Source organism: Paroedura picta, chromosome 12 (assembly GCF_049243985.1).
Source record: "Paroedura picta isolate Pp20150507F chromosome 12, Ppicta_v3.0, whole genome shotgun sequence".
NCBI lineage: Eukaryota > Metazoa > Chordata > Lepidosauria > Squamata > Gekkonidae > Paroedura > Paroedura picta.
The window spans coordinates 30158601-30178108 of record NC_135380.1 but is presented as its reverse complement, the minus strand read 5'-3'; the positions used below and the strand labels follow the sequence as shown (position 1 = coordinate 30178108).

The 19508-nt window shown below is 46.0% G+C and overlaps 1 protein-coding gene across 1 annotated transcript; it reads left to right on the top strand.

The window, feature by feature from the left end:
- The first annotated feature begins 9518 nt into the window (after positions 1-9518).
- Positions 9519-19369, top strand: LOC143821636 (lipocalin-like). Its single transcript, XM_077305815.1, has 7 exons — positions 9519-9755; positions 11606-11745; positions 13846-13922; positions 15219-15329; positions 16592-16693; positions 17433-17458; positions 19205-19369. Exons 1-6 carry the CDS (start codon positions 9654-9656, stop codon positions 17456-17458), a joined length of 558 nt encoding a protein of 185 aa, XP_077161930.1. The 5' UTR covers positions 9519-9653; the 3' UTR covers positions 19205-19369.
- The last annotated feature ends 139 nt before the right edge of the window (positions 19370-19508 follow it).

Below are 19508 nucleotides of genomic sequence, written 5' to 3'. Positions count from 1 at the left end.
TTGGCCACACAATGACGACCATCACTTCCCTCCCTGCCAATCCAAAGGGTGTGGAGTAAACAGCCATGGGGAATGACTTTTTTTCAACGGAGGGTTGGCCCTAATCCCCCCCCAATCTCCCCCAGGATGACTGCTGGCATTGGTGAGAACTGTAGTTTTTGTGGCCTTCTGGGTGCTGGGAAAAATGAGAGTTCTGGGGGAAGGCTAGCGTGGCCTCCCAGCTGGGCCCGGGATAGGCTGCACATCTGCTTACGGTCTGAACAATGCCGCAGCATCAGGTGCTCCCCGATTGTTTGCCCCAGGCTGGAATGTTCTGGGATGCTCAGGCTTTTGCTGAGAAGGCTGTTTCTGGATAGCACTGACAAGACAGACTGTGCCAAGGCCCCCTGTGGGGTTAGCAAAGGCTGTTTTGTCAGTCCTGTTCATACTGTTTGCAGATGTTGTTTACCCGACGGAGTCCCTGCATCACTCCTTGTACTGCTCACTCTTTTTCTTGTGAGCCTGTGATGTGCTGAGCACAAATCTGTTAGGAAATAAAAACCCCTTCTGGAAGAAGATGGCCTATTCCCCCCCCCCTTTCCTTTTAATTTCAGTGCGATAACCATATTTTCCTGTAGATGTGACTTTCACTACAGCATTTTGTAACTAAGTAAAGCTGCATTTCTTGAATTTCAGTTGCAATGTTGAGAGGAGCATAGGACCTTTACGATGCTTTAGGATGCTTTAGGATGCTTTAGTGCTTTAGGATGGTTAGGGATGATCCTGCGTAGAGCAGGGGGTTGGACTAGATGGCCTGTATGGCCCCTTCCAACTCTATGATTCTATGATCCTTTACCATCAATCTAATGTGCAGCATGGGACGTCTGCCTTGGTTGCCCTCAAATGGGACTGTTGTACATTGTTCTGAATGGAGCTGCTTCTGGAAAGTTCTTAGAAACTGGCCCCAAATGTAACAATCCCTCTTGTGCTCAATGCTATGGGCAATTTATGCCAGATGCAATTCAACTTCACTGGATTCCAGTTTGTTCCTGGGCCCAATTCAAAGGACTAGGTGTAACCTCTAAATCCTGAGATGATTTTGGACTGGTGGAACTCTGTACTCCAAAGACAAACCCACTCAATGATCAGGCAATTCCCATCCTGTCAGATCTTGGAAGCTAAGCAGGGTCGACCCTGGCTAGGATTTGGATAGGAGACCTCCAAGGGTTTGGATGGAGTTCCTCCAAGAAACATGAGGGGTCATGTTGCAGGGGCAGGAAATGGCAAGCCGCCTCCGAATGTCCCTTGCCTGGTTACCAGACAGTCCTTGGATCTTCTGGCTACACTATACATGCAACATCCCTGTTCAGCCGGGGAGACCTTATTCCTGTCTCTGTCAGCCATCCTCTCAGGGCCCCTCTAACCTCACATCAGACTGCTTCCCATCAAGTTTTAAAATAACAAAGTTTCAATACAGTAGTGATCCCCAACCTGTGGGCTGTGGACCACATGTGGTCCTTCGACTAATTGGAGGTGGGCACCGAAGGACACATTGGAGGTGGACACCGAAGGACACCTCCCCCCCGGCCCGTTACAACAGTGGTCCGCAACCTTTCGGCTGCCACGGACTGCTGCTCCAGAGAGGGGGGAGAGGGTGGCCCAGGGGCCTGCGCACGCGTGGCATCCCCAGTGCAAAGCGCATGCACGGACTGCTGCACACATGCGTTTGCGCCCGGCAGGGGCTCAAACACGCGTGCACGGCAGTCCGCGCATGCACGTTTGCGCCACCGCCATGCCGGCGGCCGTGGCTTCGCCTCCTGGCCCCTCCGGGCCGCCAGCAAATCAGCCGCCAAAGCGGCCAATTAACTTGCGGCTCGGCAAGCTTCTCTCCCCCCCCTCCCAAAACAAGAAGCTTGCCAGGCTGCAAGCTAATTGGTCGCTTCGACGGCCGATTTGCTTGCGGCCTGGCGAGCTTCTCGCTTCGGGCGGGGGAGGGAAGAAGAAGCCGCGGCCCGGCCCCAAGGCCTTCGTGGCCCGGCACCGGGCCACGGACCGCAGGTTGGGGACCACTGCTATACAACACACTTCGGGTGTCCTTGTCTCCCATCACTCCCAGATGGGACTATCTCGTTGCAGAGAAACAAGCTCAGGGTTCCCATTGATTTGTCATTGTCATGAGTTAAAATTTCCATGAAAATGTTCCTTATGTTCATTGTTGTGTCGTGTCTGTATCTTATTTTGAAGGGATGTTTAAACATTACCACAGCGATCAGAGAGCGCTAGGGCAGTGGTTGAGAGTAGAGGAGTAAACTACCCCCCCCCCACCGGGCCTCAGTAAAAGCCGTTGAGTGGTCCCAGGTGTTGAGTGGTCCCCGGTGATAAAAAGGTTGGGGACCACTACAATACAGCACACAACCCTTTGGGCTGAACACATGAGGCAGGCCGCTCTGATTTTACCTTGTCGATATCTGGTCCTGTTTGCTACTGTTTGCTACTCTTTTTCTTAGTGGCTTGAAGCTTATCTCTCCAGTTCGATTTGTTGTAAAGATTGTGGCCCAATTTTGCTTTGCTTTGTCTAGGAAATCCCTGTTTCTCCCTTGTGCAAACTGAACCTGTGATGCTCTATTTTCATTGCATTTTCCTTCAGCAACAAAAATCGGTGAATTGCAAAGGTTTGCAACAGCAGCATCTAAATACAAAGATAAAAGGACTTTGGGCACTTTGACACCTCCTAAATAATGCACTTCCAATCCAGCCACTGTGGATTGTGCCAGCTCACACAGTCAAATTCAATTGCAAAGGGCATTGAAAGTGAATTTACAGTGCGTTCTTTAGTGTGTGTACATTGTTATAGGTTGCAATTTGCTAGGGGCTTTTGGCTGTTTTTGTGGAAAGGTGGAAGTCTCTCTCTTAAATAATGTATAAATGACCATGGTTGAACAGGCGGAAGCATCTCTTGATGTGGGGGCAGAGGACCAGACAAAAGTGTCCTCTGATTAATTTCAGGCATCTGTTAAATACTTTTACAAATACTGAGAGGTAATGGTCCTGAAAGCATTCGTGCAGCAGTCTCTTTCAGGGGTTGGAAAAAGGGGCTCTTTTGTAACATCAGGCAATTTTAAGACTTTATCTGCATGGTGAGAGGCTCCTTTGAAGGCTCACAAAGAGATAACATTAAGGCAGAATTTTCCAACCAGTGTACCAGGGTACAGCAGCGTACCTTGAGAGCTCCTCAGATTTACCATGGCATGGGGGATTCCAAGATGGCAGCCACATGGAGACAGCAGCCACTGCTGCAGCAGTGCTCATTCTTCCCCTGTGGTTGTGGTAAATATGCCCAGTATGTCTTCTGTTGGGCATCGGGCCTGTCTTAAGTAGTTAGGCATTTAATTTTTTTAAAGTAGTTAAAGGCATTTAATTTTTTTTAAAAAGTAGTTAAAGTCATTTAAAAATTATTTTTATTTGCATATGGGGCATTGTAAGCAAAGTGTGGTGGGGTGAGGAGATTGGGGCTGTTTTTTTGTTGATTTGCATGTTTATTTTTATTTGCATATGGGGTGTGGCAGGGGGCGTGGCTAGCTAGCATTACTTCTGTGGTACTTCAAAGCCTAAAGAATATTTCAGGTGTACCTCCATGGTCAAAAGGTTGAAAAAGGCTGCATTAAGGTAATGACCGCCTTTGAAGAAAACCATGTTTATCTCGTGAGTGAAAAGAGCAGGGTGGGGGAGCTGATGTGATACAGTGATTAGAGGATTCCCTGTTAAGAGGGCTGGCACTCCTCCTCACTGTTTAAAGGCTGTGCTCAGGGCGCATGCCTCCTGCTTTCACTCCAACTAGCCCTGCAGGGATGGCTTACCACACTTGCACACTCCTGGGGATTTAGGAATCTAATGACCAACTGCCTCCCTTCCTCTGGCACTCTTTTAGGAGCATGTTTGAGTGGGACTTAAAGTGGTTATGAAGAACAGACTTCCAGTAATCAAAATGATAAAGAAATTTAATTTAAAAGAAAATGTCTACACACCTATTGTACAGCAATGGATCAAGCAAAGTTCCAAAGTAAAGGTGCAGGCACGAAGTCCTTTCTCTAAATGTAATAACTGTTGTTCTAGGACAGGTTCGTTATCCTTATGATTACAGTGTTCTATAAGACATGCATTACATTGTGTTTTTGTCTGTGTTGCTATGTTGTAACACTGGGCATCCAGATGGATTTTAGGCAGAGAGCTCCTTCCTTCAAGATTAAGTCCACAATGTTGTTCTTGTGAGTCATAGGATTTCCTAGAGTGACTCAGGCTCTTTTGGAAAAGGCGTGGAATGCAACAAAAGATTATAAGCAATGTTAGCAAGCTTCCTAAAGAAGAATTTGTTTTCAAAATTGGTGTTTGCTAGATGTGTGTGTTATGTGCTGTCAAGTTGCTTCTGACTTCTAGTGATGCTGTAAATAAATTACTTCCACAAAGGTCTATTGTTGACAGCCGTAGGTCTTGCATACTGAGGGCCATGACTTCCTTTACTGAGGTAATCCATCTCATGTTGGTTCTTCTTTTCCTACCGCCTTCCACTTTTTCTATCACAATTGTCTTGCCTTCTTATGATTTAACCACAGTACAATAGCGCCATTCCAGCCATTTTTAGCTTCTTAGCTTGATGTACAACCCACTTATTTGATTTTTGGCAGTCCATGAGATCTGTAAAATTCTCCTCCAACACCACATTTCAAATTAATCTTCCTCCAGTCAGCTTTCTTCTGCGTCAATCTTTCACACCCATGCATCCATCTATCCATTCTTCCATCCTCTTATCTTCCATCCTTCATCCTCCATCTATCACATATTAATGCAGAGTACTATAGTATGAGTTTAATTACCTTGATCTTGAACACCAGCAACACATCCTTATTCCAAGGGATATGTCTTAGCTCCTTGTGGGCTATCTTTGCCAGTCTTTCTCCTAATTTCTTGGTTGCAGACTCCCTTTTGATAGATGATGAAGCCAAGAAATATAACATCTTGAGCAATTTCAATAGCTTCATCATCAACCTTAAATATTTCTCAGTAACATTATTTTTGTCTTTCTGATGTTCAACTGCTAACCTGCTTTAGCACTTCCTGCTTTAACCATCAGCAGTTGTTGTAAGTCTTCACTGCTTTCAACCAGTAATGTGGCAAATGGTTAAACTCCTTTCTAATAATTATTTCACCTTTACCTAAATCTAATCCATCTTTCCTTATAATTTATTATTATTTATCTATCCTTATTGGTTTTATGTCCTGCATATAGATTAAAGAGTTAGGTAGATAAAATACATCCTTAACATCTTTGCTAATTCTGTTTCTCCTTATTCTGTTCTAACAGTAGCCTCTTGGCCATAGGTTGTGCATCAAAATAATCAGATGTTATGCCATACTCATTTCTTTGAAAACCAATTGTCGTTTTTCATGACCCACAACATTTTCCTGTAAATCTGAAACACAAGCTATTTTTTCTGAAATTTTCTCATATGCTCCAGTAATCTATGTACAATTTCAATATGATTCCTTTTCTGAATATAGTTTGAACATCTGACACTCCTTGTTTCATATAGGGTCAGGGTCTTTGCCTGCATGGGCAATTTGTATATGCCTCTAATTGCTGCTGTAATCTTTGATGTTTCCTTTTTTTTTTGTTTGTTTTTGGAATTGCATTATAGATTGAATGTTTTCAACCTCTGGGTCACTGTTCTGTTTTCCATATGTGTTGACATATTCATATTAAGATTTCAATAGCCTCAGTTTCTGAAGCTTGAAATAGTTCTATTGATATCCATTACCTGTTATGTGTGGTTTCTAGCACTGGACTTTTTGCCTCTGTTCACATTAGCAAAGGAAAGAAATGGCTTTGGTGTGGTGTCATCATCATCATTGCCATCACCACCATTCAATTTATTACCCACCACTCTCGGCACACCATCTCATGGTGGGTTACATAACAGTCCAATACAATATACAAATTAAAACCCCATTAAAACAATGCTATTCATACTTTTCCTCTGCTCTTTCCCAGTTGTTGACTGAGTACATTCTGACCTGGGAGTTCTGTCTTCCAGTGCTGTATCTTCTTTTGTTTTGGCTTGTTGCATCATAGGGATTTTGAGGTATGAGATGATCAGAAATTGTTCCCCATTGCCTTTTTTGTACAATACTAACTAGAGTTAGCTGAAGTGTCTCTGTGGTTGTCTAGGCAGGATCCTCTGCCAGCGTCCCCTTCCATTCCACCCCAAAGTTGCCCTTCAAGGATTTCTGAAGAAGAATATGTTTTCTAAACGAGTGTTTGCCAACTACTCACCATTATATAATTCTAGTTGTTGCATTTGTCTCATTACAAAAACGGCAAACTTGCAGTATGCTTTGATTTCTCATTCTTTCCGGTGTGTTCCTGCACCTTAGTTGTTGCTAGGGTAGAAAGAAAAAGTGGCGAGTGATGTTATAAACTGCTGTGGGTCCCAAGGTGGATTGAAAGGGGGATCTAAATACATCAAAGCCAGTGAATGTTTAAAGGTGAACAGATAAAGGTAGGAACTCCTGTGACTTTGTCCTCATTGTCAAATGGAATCTGGCATTGGCTATGTCGTCTGCTCATTAATCTCAAAAGTGATGCATTTTTGCTCTTGCAGCTTTTCCATGGCCTGCTGCAGTGTCAGGAGAGATGCACCTGTGGAAATGCCCCTCCCCTTGTTAAGGAAAAAGCTCTTCTGTTTTCATGACTGTTGCTTCTCCAGGCTTCAGCAGTTCTTGCCTGCCGATGCCATCTTAGGGTCGGCTGCAGCTGGAGCGACGGAATGTGCCCCTTTTGCCCTTGGGGGAGAGGCACCAAAAGCAAAACAGTCCTTTACACGCACAATTCTTACATAAAAGTTTTTTCTGGCAAGACTGAGCTGAGCTCTTGGAATTCTCTGGGCTGGGGGGGGGGGGGATTGTTTCCAAGGGAGGATTATGGAGGAGATCCTGCAGGGAGGAAAATTCTTGTGCAATTCTGCTTAAGCCTAGCCTTTCAAGATATGGACTGCAAGCTGAAACATATTTTCTTGTGGCATTTCTACCTCCCCTCTTCCTGCAAGGAGCTCAGTCTGTCTGTCTGTCTTGATTTCAATATGAAGCCGAATCAGCTGTGACTGACATTCTGTGCCTGGAACCGCAGAAGTACCTTCTGGCTCCAAAAAGTAGCTGCAGAAGGGGCATTATGAATGAGTGTTAAGGAAGGGGGGGGATAACTCTTCCCTTCTCTGTGCCTACATCAAAGGTTTGTTGTGAGGATAAAATCAAGAAAGGGACAATGTTGTCCGCTTCTTTGGTTCCCCACTTGTGAAAACGTGGGGTATAAACATAATTTTAAAAGATCTCTGTAATTACAACTGCCTTACATAATTGCTTTGAATGAATACACACACTAAAGTGGAATCGGACATTCAGAGACTGGGCACTAGAGGAATTCACTGCATGGGACCTTGGGCATTGCCAGTATAAGCTTATTTTTGTCCCTGTGTGACTGTCTGATGGCATGATCTCTCTCTATGAGCAATCGCCCAGCATTCTGTGGCCATGGTTCCATGGGTTCTAACATGCCACAGAATTTGAAGAGGGACCACAACCATAGACTCTACCCCCCAAAGCAGTCATTGTCTCCAGGGGAACTTGTGGTCTGGAGATTAGTTGTCATTCTAGATCTCCAGGTCCCACCTGGAGGTTGGCAACCCTTCATGGCAGGGAATATGGCAGGGAAGGGGCTTAGTGGCAGAGCATTTGCTTTGCACATGGAAAGCCCCAGATTTGATCCCTGATCTCCAGAGCTTTCTTGGCTTTCTTGGCTTACTGAGACTGAGCTAGACTGACCAATGTACTGTCTCTCTCAGAATGTTTTGAGCAGAAGATGGGAGATGCCACTGTCTGGACCAGCCCACACTGGCTTGCTTTCATCCATGGCTGGATGTTCCCACATGTTCCCTGGTTCCTGCATGTTCCATCACAATAAAAGGGCTCCGGCCCTCTCCAGAAATAAAGGGCAGAATCTCTGACAATGGGTGAAGATAATGAAGGGCTTTAAATGCTTTCTTTCAACGAGGGACAGCTATCTTTTCTAAATAAGGCCGGAGTGAATAAATGACCCTGGCTTTTGATGGAAACATGGGACTCAACACAATCTCTTATCTATCTCTGGCAGGAGCTCCTCCTTCCAACCCTCCTCATGGGCTGTTCCAAGAGTTTTGTTTTTGCTAACTTGGGCGGATTCTTGCATAATTGTACGCTGACCATTAAAAATAATAATAATAAAAAAACAACCATCATGTGCAGTGACATCTTATGCCTAGCTGGGTTCGTTTTATTGAAAAAGTGTGAGCTTTCAGGGACGTTTGTCAACCTCATTAAAGGTTGAGATTTGCAGATGCTATTTACAGCTGTACTGGCCCAGAAGCAAAATCACTTTAGATACTTCAACAGTTTATTTTTGTTTGTTTTTGGCGAAACTTATAAATTTTTCCTGAGCCCTAAGCATTTCATTTTTTTTTCTGATGTGAGAATTTTTTTCCCTATGACCCTCCAAGTTCATTTCCCCGCCTGATTTTAAAAGAAATAAAAACATTTTTGTGGATCCCCAAAAGTATAATGGGCCCTAGGCACAGTGCCTACTGCACTTCATGGAGAAGGCCATTCCTGTTGGCAACTCCAAATCAACATTGTCTTCTCTGATTGGCTGTAGGTCTCCCAGGTCTCAGATTGGGGGTGTGGATCAATCACCTTTCCAGAGAGCCACTTTGGAGTCTTATGACATCCTCGGAATATCTAATTTATATCCAGATAGAGGAGACTATGTCTTCCCACCTCTGGAACTTCGTAACACTCTGGAACGTCTTACAAGCCCCCACATTTACCAAAGGCTGAGCGATCACTAGCTATAAACTGGGGGCGAAAATGTATTCGGAGGTGGTCTGTTTAGTACCAAGCACAATCAGTTTGTGAACCCCTTAAGGAAGCTGACAGTTGCTCTTGGGAATAGGGTTTGGCAAAATAGACCAAAATCTTGTTAACATCGCCTGCTATTCCTGTGTGGTGAAAGTCTCTCCTTTGCACTATAGCAGTGTGCATTGTGTGAACACAATGAATGGACCTGCATCCCCTCCAGGACTTAAAAAAAAACTAAAAGATACAAGGATCATCAACCACAGGGTGGGGTCACACTGGTATTTGTACAGCTGAGCAAACAGAGGTCTGGAGAAAAATACCTGTGTGTAGATTGTAGAGTGACGGAAGCCTTTGGGGCCTTCTGCCTCCCCTGTCTCTTCCCGTCCTCCTTCCCAGGGCTCTTGGCTGGCCTCAGAGCTGGCCAGGGAACCATGTTCAGCTGGCTGCACTGCAAGCAGGCCAAAGCTCCAGGGAGCATTGATTGGGAAGGGGAGGGGGTATTTTTCTCTCTTTTCTCTCTCTTTCTTTCTTGCATAATCCAACCCAGCGGGGTGGGGTGGGGTGGGGTGGGGAGCAGGGGCCTGCTTGTAAACAGCCAACACAGTCCCTCCCTGAGTTGTTGCTAGTCTGGCCAATAAATAGCTGCCTGGCCTGGGCTTCTGGCTCACATTAATTCTGCCTCTGGACAAGCTGAGCACTGCAGAACCGACTGCGGACAGAACAGAGCATCAAGCATGCAGCAGCCACGGCTCGTTGGCTTTCTGGCCCTGATTCTCGGCTGCTTGCTCCAGACCCAGGCTGAAGTGGCGGTTCAGCCTGACTTCCAGCAAGATCAGGTAACCAACCCTGTGTTATGTCATGCCTGTCCATCCCTGAGTGCAGGGGCCCTCGCAGAGAGCTGAATTTGGAAACTGGCTCTCTTCCAGCCAGCCACTGCAAATAGACCTGAGAAGATGTCAGTTGATTTAGTGCTGTTTGGTGATGTCTGACATGCAGCAGGGATATTTTTCAGAGCGGCCTGTATAAAGGGTCCTACAACCCTTGCAGAATAGAAAGCAGAAGCCTGTGCAAGACCTCAGCTGCTGTTTTAGATAAACCTTGTTAAACATTAGTTGATCTAAGCCTTGTAAAGTGATCTTTTGCAAGAGAACTTTCAGCACCGAATGTAGCAACAGCAGACTTATCATTAAGCCTCTCTTTGCTTTGTTTTGGGGTTGAGTCCTGTGGGCAAAGCATGGGTGAAATTTGCTATTTGGGTTAGCAGAGGTCAGTTTGGCTGTCATGGTAGTGCCTGATCAAGAGTCATGGAGATAAGACAGGCTCCTTTTTCTCACGCTGTATATCAGTTGCTGCTGTGTGTCATATCACAGGACAATACTGGTGGCGAATCTCCTCCAAGAAAACAGATTTGGTTGGGACAATGGGTTGGATCCTGAAGATCTTTTCTGTTAATGGTGACATTTTCTCCTGATGTCCCACTGATACAGACATTTTGATGCTGTCGGGAAGCAGTTCCCCCTCCCCTGCTTTCTCACAGTTCCTATGTGTGTTTCCCAGGTTATTGCATGTCTTGCTGCAAAGTTTTGGGCCAGGTTGCCAGAAAGACTGGGTAGCTGCAATGAGGGTACCAAAGTTTAGCTTTTTCCAGATCCTGCCCACTCATCAGTCATTTTCTCTGCCCCAGTCCCCCAGGCAGCCCCCCAGGTGGGGGTGGTTACCGGGAAGATGGGACAAGGAAAATCCAGAGAAAGCCACCATTTGCAAGGGCTGCTGTGCTGCATTGGCAGCTGCAGCAATGACAGGGCTTCCCATTACAGTTTCAGGTAAAGCTGCCTATAGTCTCAGGGCTGAGATTGGCAAACAACTTTAGAGTCCAGTGGGACCTTTAAGACCAACAACGTTTTATTCAAGGCGTGAGCTTTTGTGCACATGCACGAGAGCTCCTACCTTGAATAAAACATTGTTGGTCTCCCACTGGACCCTCAAATGGTTCTGCTGCTTCACACCAACATGGCTACCCATTTGAATTTCTTTTCACGACTGTGGTTGTCGTTAGTCGCGGGTCGTTGGCAAGGCGCTGCTGCTTTTTTGTACATTGTTTTTTTTTCAAAAGAAAAATGCAGCCCCTGTTGCAGAGGCCTCCTTAAAGGCATGCACAATGGGGAACGAACAAGTGAACACAAAATACAGAAACAGCCCCTGCTGTTTATTCGCCAGCCTAGAAATAATATAGTGGGATGTAGGGGGTGGGGGGCAAAACTGCACAGTGCTGGTTCCCGACTTTGATCAAAGATGCAGTCAACTCTAAGAGTATTGCTTTGCAAGCCTCTGAAGTTGATTTTGCTGACGGCGGGCAGCATGGGTGGAGGCGGGGGGACGATGACACCCCTCCTGCTTCTGCCCTTTTGCCTGTGCCTAATCCCGCTCCCCCATGGGAAGTTATTAGCATCCTTTTGGAGCTGGGAGCTCTTGGACCCCTTTATGTGCAGCTACAACATTTCAGAAGAAAGTGGCTTGCTGAAGTCCGGGGAGATCATTCTACAGTTTAGTTCGAGAAAAGAAAATTTTCACTGTCCTCTAAGCACGTGGGAAGTAACATGGGGAAGGCAGAGGGGGCTGGGGTGGGGACGTATCTAATACAGGGTAGCTTGTCTTCCTCCTCTAATGAGTGGGTTGTTGACCCCAGTTCCTAGGGAGATGGTACAGCATCGGCTTGGCCTCCAATTCCAGATGGTTCAAGGAGAAGAAGTCAGTGATGAAGATGTGCACGACCACGGTCACGCCCACAGAAGATGGAAACCTGAACGTCACTTCTACCTACCCCAAGTAAGCTGGAGACGGGGCGGGTGATGGGGTGGCATGCTCGGGAAACAAAACTCCTTTGTAGCTGTGACCATGTGCAGGACTGGTCAACTGCTGCCCTCCTCTTATTCTCAATTTTTGTCTTTGGGGAATATGGTCCTATTGAGTTGCCAATAAGGTGGCCACCTCTGGCTTGAAGACACCTGGTGATTTTTGGAATGGAGGCTCAGGAGGGAGGAGTTTGGGGAGAGCAGGACTTCCGAGGGTTATGAAGCCATAGAGCCTATATTGCTCTCCTCTTGGCTGTGGGTTCCCTGATAAATACCCATTCTTAGGTCTATTAGACAGAGACAAGCTGGCTCAAAAGGCGACAACTCCAACACCAAGAACTGGAAATAGAGAGAAGAGTTCTGCCTAGTAGGGCCAATCTAAGTACAGGTTGAGGCCAATAAGTTAGCATACCACCACTAGGACCCTCCTCTGTAATTCTTTCCCACCCTGGACTGTGAAGGGAGCAGAGCTATTCAGTCAGCAAATCTGGCAACTACAGTGTCTTGGGTCATTTTTAACAGCTATGAACTATTTTAAGATGGTTATTGCCTAGGTTGTAAACCTCCTCGAGATGGCTGTGCCAAGAGGATGTGGTATAGAAATTGAATAAATGAACAAGTAACATTAGGGGAGGAGTAGACTGTTCTTTTACGCACACATATACCACAGAGCTCACCCTCCAAAGCACCAATTTTCTCCAGGTGAACAACAAATCTCTGTCACCAAGAGATGGCCAGGCTCCTCCTGGAGGTTGGCAAACTTAGTTGCAAGCATTTACCGCCTTCAAGGCTCAGTTCCTACTGCAAGGTCTTTGATAGCGGAATTTCTGAGCAGGGAATATTGGTCTTTTGGTCTCCAGAGCATGAAAGCACATGAATGGAGACTAATGTGCGACACGCAGGGCATGATTTGCTCTTTAACATACGGCTGCCCCGGGGGTAGATTTGGAAGTTTGATCGCAGATGTGTGTTTCTAAGACAGCTTTAATCAAAAGAACTAAGACCATCTTGGTTTTTTTAATAGTTAAGAGTCTGTATAACATAGCCCAATACTTAACATTACTGGTAACTGACAGGTTGATTCATCTTCCATAACATTTCTGCACCCCAAACATTGGTTGTTGTGAGTCCCCTATCAGGAAGTTGCACACACAAGATCTCGATCTCACAATAAGAAGCACTTTCTGCAACTTGTCTTAATCTGTGCAGCTGTTTCCCTTATGTGTAAGCATTTCAGGTGGGTAGCCATGTTAAGTAAAGCACGAGGACAATAATATACCCTGCTACTGGGCAAGGAGGTTCTAGGGAACTTCCATGCAGAGTAATCATGAACAGTTCCTCCATGTGTTTTTCCAGTCTTTTTATCAAAGCAATTTTACCTCGTGATAATAGCCATTTCTTCTGGCAGTGAATTCCACAGGCTAATAATGCATCGTGTGAAGATGTATTTGAAAAAACCTAAAAGCTATTGTTGATCAGGCTAAAAAGTCATAGAATCAGGGAAGGGATCTTCAGAGTCACCTAGTCCAACCCCCTGCACAATGCAGGAACTCACAACTACCTGCCTGCCCACAGTAACCCCAATTTCATGCCCAAGTGATCCCTCTACCAAACATCTCCAGAATCCAGCCTGGCCTGGAAGAAATTCACCTACCACCCCACAGTGGCGACCAGCAATTCTCAGGGTATGCAAGGAAGAGCTACATGACACAAACACTGGAACATCCTTTCCTGCCCACCCACTCACAATCTGCATAAAATCAGCATATCTGTCAGATGACTATCTAGCCTCTGCTTAAAAACTTCCTCTCTTCCATGGATTTGCATCGTTCCCTTTGTATCATGTCTCAGCTAGTGGCCCTCTTTGTATCTGGTGGTGGTGAGTTCCATAAGTTTCTTTCCCTTTTTGTTCAGTCACCAAGTCAAGGCAACAGAGAATGGAATGGAAATCCAGGTGAATGACGGTGTCTCCCATGGGACCCCCCTCCTCCAGCTTAAGAAATGTTCAGGAACTTCTTCTTGTCCCATCCCATAATGCTTTTTGTGCGCCTGTGTTCCTTGATCTATGCTCCAGGTTTGACCAGTGCGAGACGAGAAAGAGCCTTTTTGTCCCGACTGACCAGCCAGGCCGATTCAGCTTCACCAGCCCACGTAAGTGAGGTGAACCTGAGCTTGTTTGGGGCAGTGGCTACGCCCGCTGAAAACAGTGTGTCTCTTTGTTAGGGGCTGAGGGGGCAGGACCAACTGGGTAAATAGATCGGTACCTGTTTGCCCTTAATCCTGTTTGCTTCCAAGCAGGTTGTGGAACATTCTGCCCTTGCCAGCCCAAGAAAACAGGTTCTAGCAGCTAAGTCTGCCAAAAGCAAAGGAGAATGGCCTTTGGCCCACCCAGGACAGTGGCCTCCAAATCCAGTTAACCAGAGTCATCGAACATCAGGTAGAATGTTGGAAAGGCACTGCTAGATCAGAATAGAGGTCCCTGTAGGCCAGCATCCTGTTTCGAGCAGTGGTCAACCAAGTGCCCCCAAACTGGAGACTACAAGAAGAACACAGAGTCCAAGCTTCTCTCTGCTGTTGCTTTCAACAACTGGAAGATAAGAAGAGCTTTGCTGGATCAGACCAGTGGTCCATCTAGTCCAGCATTATGTTACCTATAGCACCTATTTACTGGGGGGATGGGGGAAAGAAGGCAACAAACAGGACATGGAGGCCAAGATCTTGCCCTGATGTCCCTGGCATTGGTCTTCAGGTGTTTACTGCCTCTTCGTTTAGTCATCACAGCTGTTAGCCACTGATGGCCCTCTCCTCCATACATCTGTCTGATTTCCTTTTAAAACAAACTGTATTGCCAAGAGGGAAAGAGGTTCTTTCCTTCAAAGGGATCTGAGGGCAATAAGCACACCAGGTGTGGAGGAAAAAGGGTTTTAAACATTGAAACCTCTATAATAATTAGGTACCAACAATACACAAGAATAACAGAGAATAAAACAGAGAACATATCTGTGCTGGCCAAAATTGGGAGTCCACTTGCGGTCATTCTTGGGGATTCCTGTAGAAGAGGGGTGGGTATATTCTCATGACATTACTGAGTTTATATCAGTATAGCTAAAATTATACAACAGACACTAAAATAAAAGTTAAAACCCAAGTATTAAAATATCAATTACGTACAAAGCAATTATGTAATCTCAGTATTGTTATATTATATATTGCAGGTTCCTCTGAAGAAGCTTTTTTGGTGAAATGCATAGGGGATTTTGGGAGATGAACTGAGCAAGAAAATAATTTTACCCATTTTGCACCATCAGACTTGGCCTTGTTTTTTATAGACTCAGAAGGGACAGGCGAGAAGGCTGGTTGACAGGCTCATCTGGTGGGGAGCTTCACTACCCCTCCCTTTCTTGTTGGCTGCACTTCAGGCCTTTGTTTTGTTGGTTTTCCTTCCAGGTGGAAGTCGACATGACATCCGAGTGGTAGAGACCAACTACGATGAATATGCATTGCTGAGCGCCAAGATGACAAGGGGAGGAGAATCCTTCACAATGGTGACTCTGTATGGTATGTGCCTACTTTCCATACCTGCTGTTCGCCCCCAGCAGACAGTCCTTCTGTTGGGACTTTTGGATTAAGCTTGGCCCTAGGTCTCTCCAGAAAAATAGAGCTGCAGAATAACAGAGTGTTTGAGTTATTGGTTACCTTTTGTGGATGAGGCACAGATCCAGACATGCAGCACTTTAAGGTTTAAAGCAAATAAACTTTACTGGAAAGGTTATACATGAAATTATATCATATTCGTTTGCTTCAGTTTCTTTACTGAAGCAGTGCACTAGAGCTTAAAAGTAGTTACAAAGAAAACACATTGCAAGGCCCTATGCCTAGCCTACAGGCAGGACCAAGCTCACATGTCACAGATGGACAGAGCTGAGAGCTTAATGGAAGATTCCTTCCTCCCTGCTAGCAGAAATTCTTCTCTTCAGTAAGAGGTGGGAGATGGTCCTGCTTAAACAAAGGGAATCTCTTAGGGCGTGTGCTTGGGCTTCTTCCACAGCAATCCCAGCTGTGACCATCCAGTGTCACTAATAAGCACATAGGTACAACTTAGCTTAACAATAACCTTTCAGGGCTGACTTCACCCAAACACTTGTTGGTTGCAATTCCTACACCTGCTCCAAATTTCCCAGCTCTGCCCAGTAGACGTGCTTTCTGCCTTGGCAACAAGATACTGGGGTTTAGGGATAGGGGAAGAGTCAGCCTAGTTTTAGGACACTTGGCTATGAGCCACTGAAAACCGGACTCTCTTCAGTGCGGTCTCATTCTGCTGTTCTTTTTATTTCAAGCAGCTCTTAAATGAGAAACACAGAGAGAGGTGATGGTTGGTCCCCTACGTCTCCTCAGATACCAGTTGTAATGGGGCTGATGTGGAACAAGGGAGGAGGAGGAGGAGGAGGCACTGAGTGGAGTCAGCAAACCATAGCACATGTAGGTGGGGACACAATGGCAGCCCATCCTTTTCAGAAACCCAGGTGTCAGTTGTGTGGCTCAAAGGACAGGAGAGCTTGATAGAAATTCCTAAGGTTGGTCAAGACTGCCTTGAACTTTTCATTCACAGGTGGTGAACATCAAGTGGGGTTGGCTGCACTGGCAGCCTTGCAGCCATGAGTAGCCAGTTCTTGGAGACTTTAGCCAACACTGATGGATTCTGGGCATACTGAGGTGCCTCTGGCCTAACCCTTGGAGTCCGGCCAGCCTTGCTTGTCCTCACCTGGTCAGGAAGCCTCCCTCATCTTCTGCTTCACTCACTGTCATTGCCTTGTTTGCAGGAAGACGCAAGGAACTGAGTCCGGAGCTGCTGGAGAAATTTACTCAGTTTTCCTTGGAGCAAGGACTCACCCAGGAGAACATCCTCATCTTGCCCCGAACTAGTAAGAACAAGCCAAGTGTTTTGCTTCCCATGTACAACTTGGGCCCATCATTATTCTGTCTTGCTTTGAATGGCTAACCCTGCTGCATTTAATGGCTGTGTCCAGCTTTGCAGCATTTGGATTCCCATTTTATTGCTATTCTGAACATTTCTTGTTATAGAGAGGCAGTGTCACAACCATGGGGGGCAGTCCTGGTTCAAACACATGCAGGAGTCCAGGTATAGGGAAAATCTGCTGTAGGGTAGGCAGCATCTATAGGTATTCATGGAATGGCATTGTTGATGCCAAGGGAAAACAGAGAAACCCAGGCAGATATGCTTTCTGGTCCCCACCCACAAAACCCAGATTTAGGGGCCAAATTCCCCTTTCCCACAGTTGACCCATTTGAACCCCAGTGCCATGTGAAAACACAAGACAGCCATCCTCACATCCAGGTGTGAGAACGGAAAACAGGATTGTTTAGCATGCCAGGATAAACTGAGATAAGAACATTTTACAATATCAAGTCCCTCTGAAATGAAAAGCAAGGGGGAGCTGGGAGGATGGGCAGCTGCAAGAGACCTTGGGAAGGCCAGTTCATCTCCAGGACAGGAGAAATGTCCAACCCGGCATGTGCCAGGCATGGCATATGACAGGGCTGATGAATATTGCAAAAATAAATATACCACAGGGTGATGATGACATCCCAGATGCCTTTGGGACCCCCTTCCTGACTTGTCCCATCTCATTTTCTCAACAGATTTGTGCATGGAGGAATCTGTGTAGGTGAGTAGCCCTTTCCCTGGGGTTTGAAGCCCTTGGGGGCTGTAAAGGAGAGGGGCTGTTGATCAGTGGCAGAATACCTGTTTCCCATGCAGGAGGTCCCCGAGTCAGTCCCCAGAAATTCCAAGTAAAAGAATCAGGTAGTAGCCTTCATTGTGTTGCAAAAGACCTCTCCCCTGAGATCCTGGAGAGCCACTGCCAGTCTGAATAGACAGGGCTGACCTTGAGGGACCTAGAGGGTGACTCAATCAAAGGAAGCTTTGTTCATGCTCTCTTTGGTGCACCTTCATGGCACACTCAACATACCTTTGTACTAAGAATTGTGGGTTACCAGCTCTGGGTTGGCCAATACCTGGAGGTTTTGGAGGTGGAGCCTGGGGAGGGTGGGGTTTGGGGAGGGGACAGACCTCAGCAGTGTACAATGCTATACAGTCCATCCTTCACAGCAGCCATTTTCTCCAGGGGAATGGATCTCTGTCACCTGGAGATCAGCTGAAATCCAAGGAGATCTTCAGCCACCAGCTGTACATTGGCCACCTCAATGCAGGAGGTGTCTGTAATACAGAGAAGGGCAGAATGATGTTCTTGCTCCTTGCTGCCACTTGTCTTGTCTTACATGGAGAGAGACGACTTTGAGTCAGTCCTCCAAACTGAGAAGCAGTGGTTTCAAGACAAACAAAAGGTTCTACAGATGGAATTTGTTTCCACAAGAAGGTCTGGTGGCTAAAGAGATGGAGCGTTCTCAGACAAATGCATGGAGATGAGGTCTATCTACAAAGATTGGCCATGGTTTGAACCTCGTTGTTCAGAGGCAGTTCAGTCTGAACACTGGTACCAAACTACTAGGGAAGACTGCCTTTATCATGGCAAACTTTGCAAGCATTAGCGGGACAGCTGATTGTCACGTTGTCTTGAAAAATAGCCCATCTAGCTGAATTTGTAACAGGCAAGAATTGGATCGAAATCCTCACAGCAGCCACCTGGCCAGAGACCTCTGGGAGCCTCATAAACAAGACAGTGTGGCGACTTCTCCGGTTGTGAGTTGACAAATTTTGCAGCATGAGAGAGGTACACCGCCTCTGGAGGGTTCATTTGTCTATTCCAGCTAGCAGTGTTTGGTAGACCACTTCAAGAGGAATTTGTCTAGTCCCTTTAAAAAGAGCTGTCCAAAGCCACCCCTCCTCTCTCATGGTAATTTATTAATTTTATTTATTTATTTTCAGACTTTTAGCTCCCCCCCCCCCTTCCATGGGGGCACAGGGTGGGTTACAAGTAAAAACATACCATTAAATAATGCCATAAAAATTCCATATTAAATTTTACATGGATTCTAAAAATAGAAAACACAATAATATAGGACTTTGCAGCAATATGAAACAATATGAAAACATAACCTTGCTCGCCTGGTCCTGAGGAGTGGGCAATGTACAGGCATGTCGGCACTCTAATCAGGTTGACTAGATGGAGCCAAATAGGGGAGCCAGTTGAAATCTGATGTCCCCTAAGGCCCCCAACCATAGTCCTGGTGGAACAACTCGGTCTTACAGGCCCTGCTGAACTGCTTAATTCATCCGATGATAGTTCCGCCCTAGGAATCTCCTCTCCTGTTGAGACAAGAAGGCTGAATTGTTTGGACAGCTCTAGCTTCCGCTTGTGTGCTGCCTAGTTCTAGTGATTGGGGGCAGTTGGGAATTATATCTGGAACAAAGAAATCCTTTTTATTTATTTATTTTTTGGTCTTTTCTTCAGATGGACCAGCCCAGTTTCAAGGGAGGAAGCTCGTTCTTCATCCACAGCCCTGGACTTCTTCCACGATCAAAGCAGCAGCCTTTGAGCCCTGACCCCTCCCCCCTCTCCCCCAAGCCTAAGCCCTGTGTGTGTCATGTCCTCTCTTGATTAAAAAGCGTACCACAAGCCCAAGGTGTTACTGTCTCGGTTACATGGAGATCCCAGCCATTTTATCTTGAGCATATTGATAGTTATTAACAATGGGGTGGGGGGGACCGTGGGCCAGTTGCATAATCCCAGCCGAATCCACTTTACAGGGTTGCTT

Coding starts and splice junctions, on each gene's coding strand:
- LOC143821636 (XM_077305815.1), top strand. CDS start 9,654: ATGCAGCAGCCACGGCTCGTTGGCTTTCTGGCCCTGATTCTCGGCTGC. Junction 9,756..11,605: donor CTGACTTCCAGCAAGATCAG/GTAACCAACCCT, acceptor TGTTGACCCCAG/TTCCTAGGGAGATGGTACAG. Junction 16,694..17,432: donor CCTCATCTTGCCCCGAACTA/GTAAGAACAAGC, acceptor TTTTCTCAACAG/ATTTGTGCATGGAGGAATCT.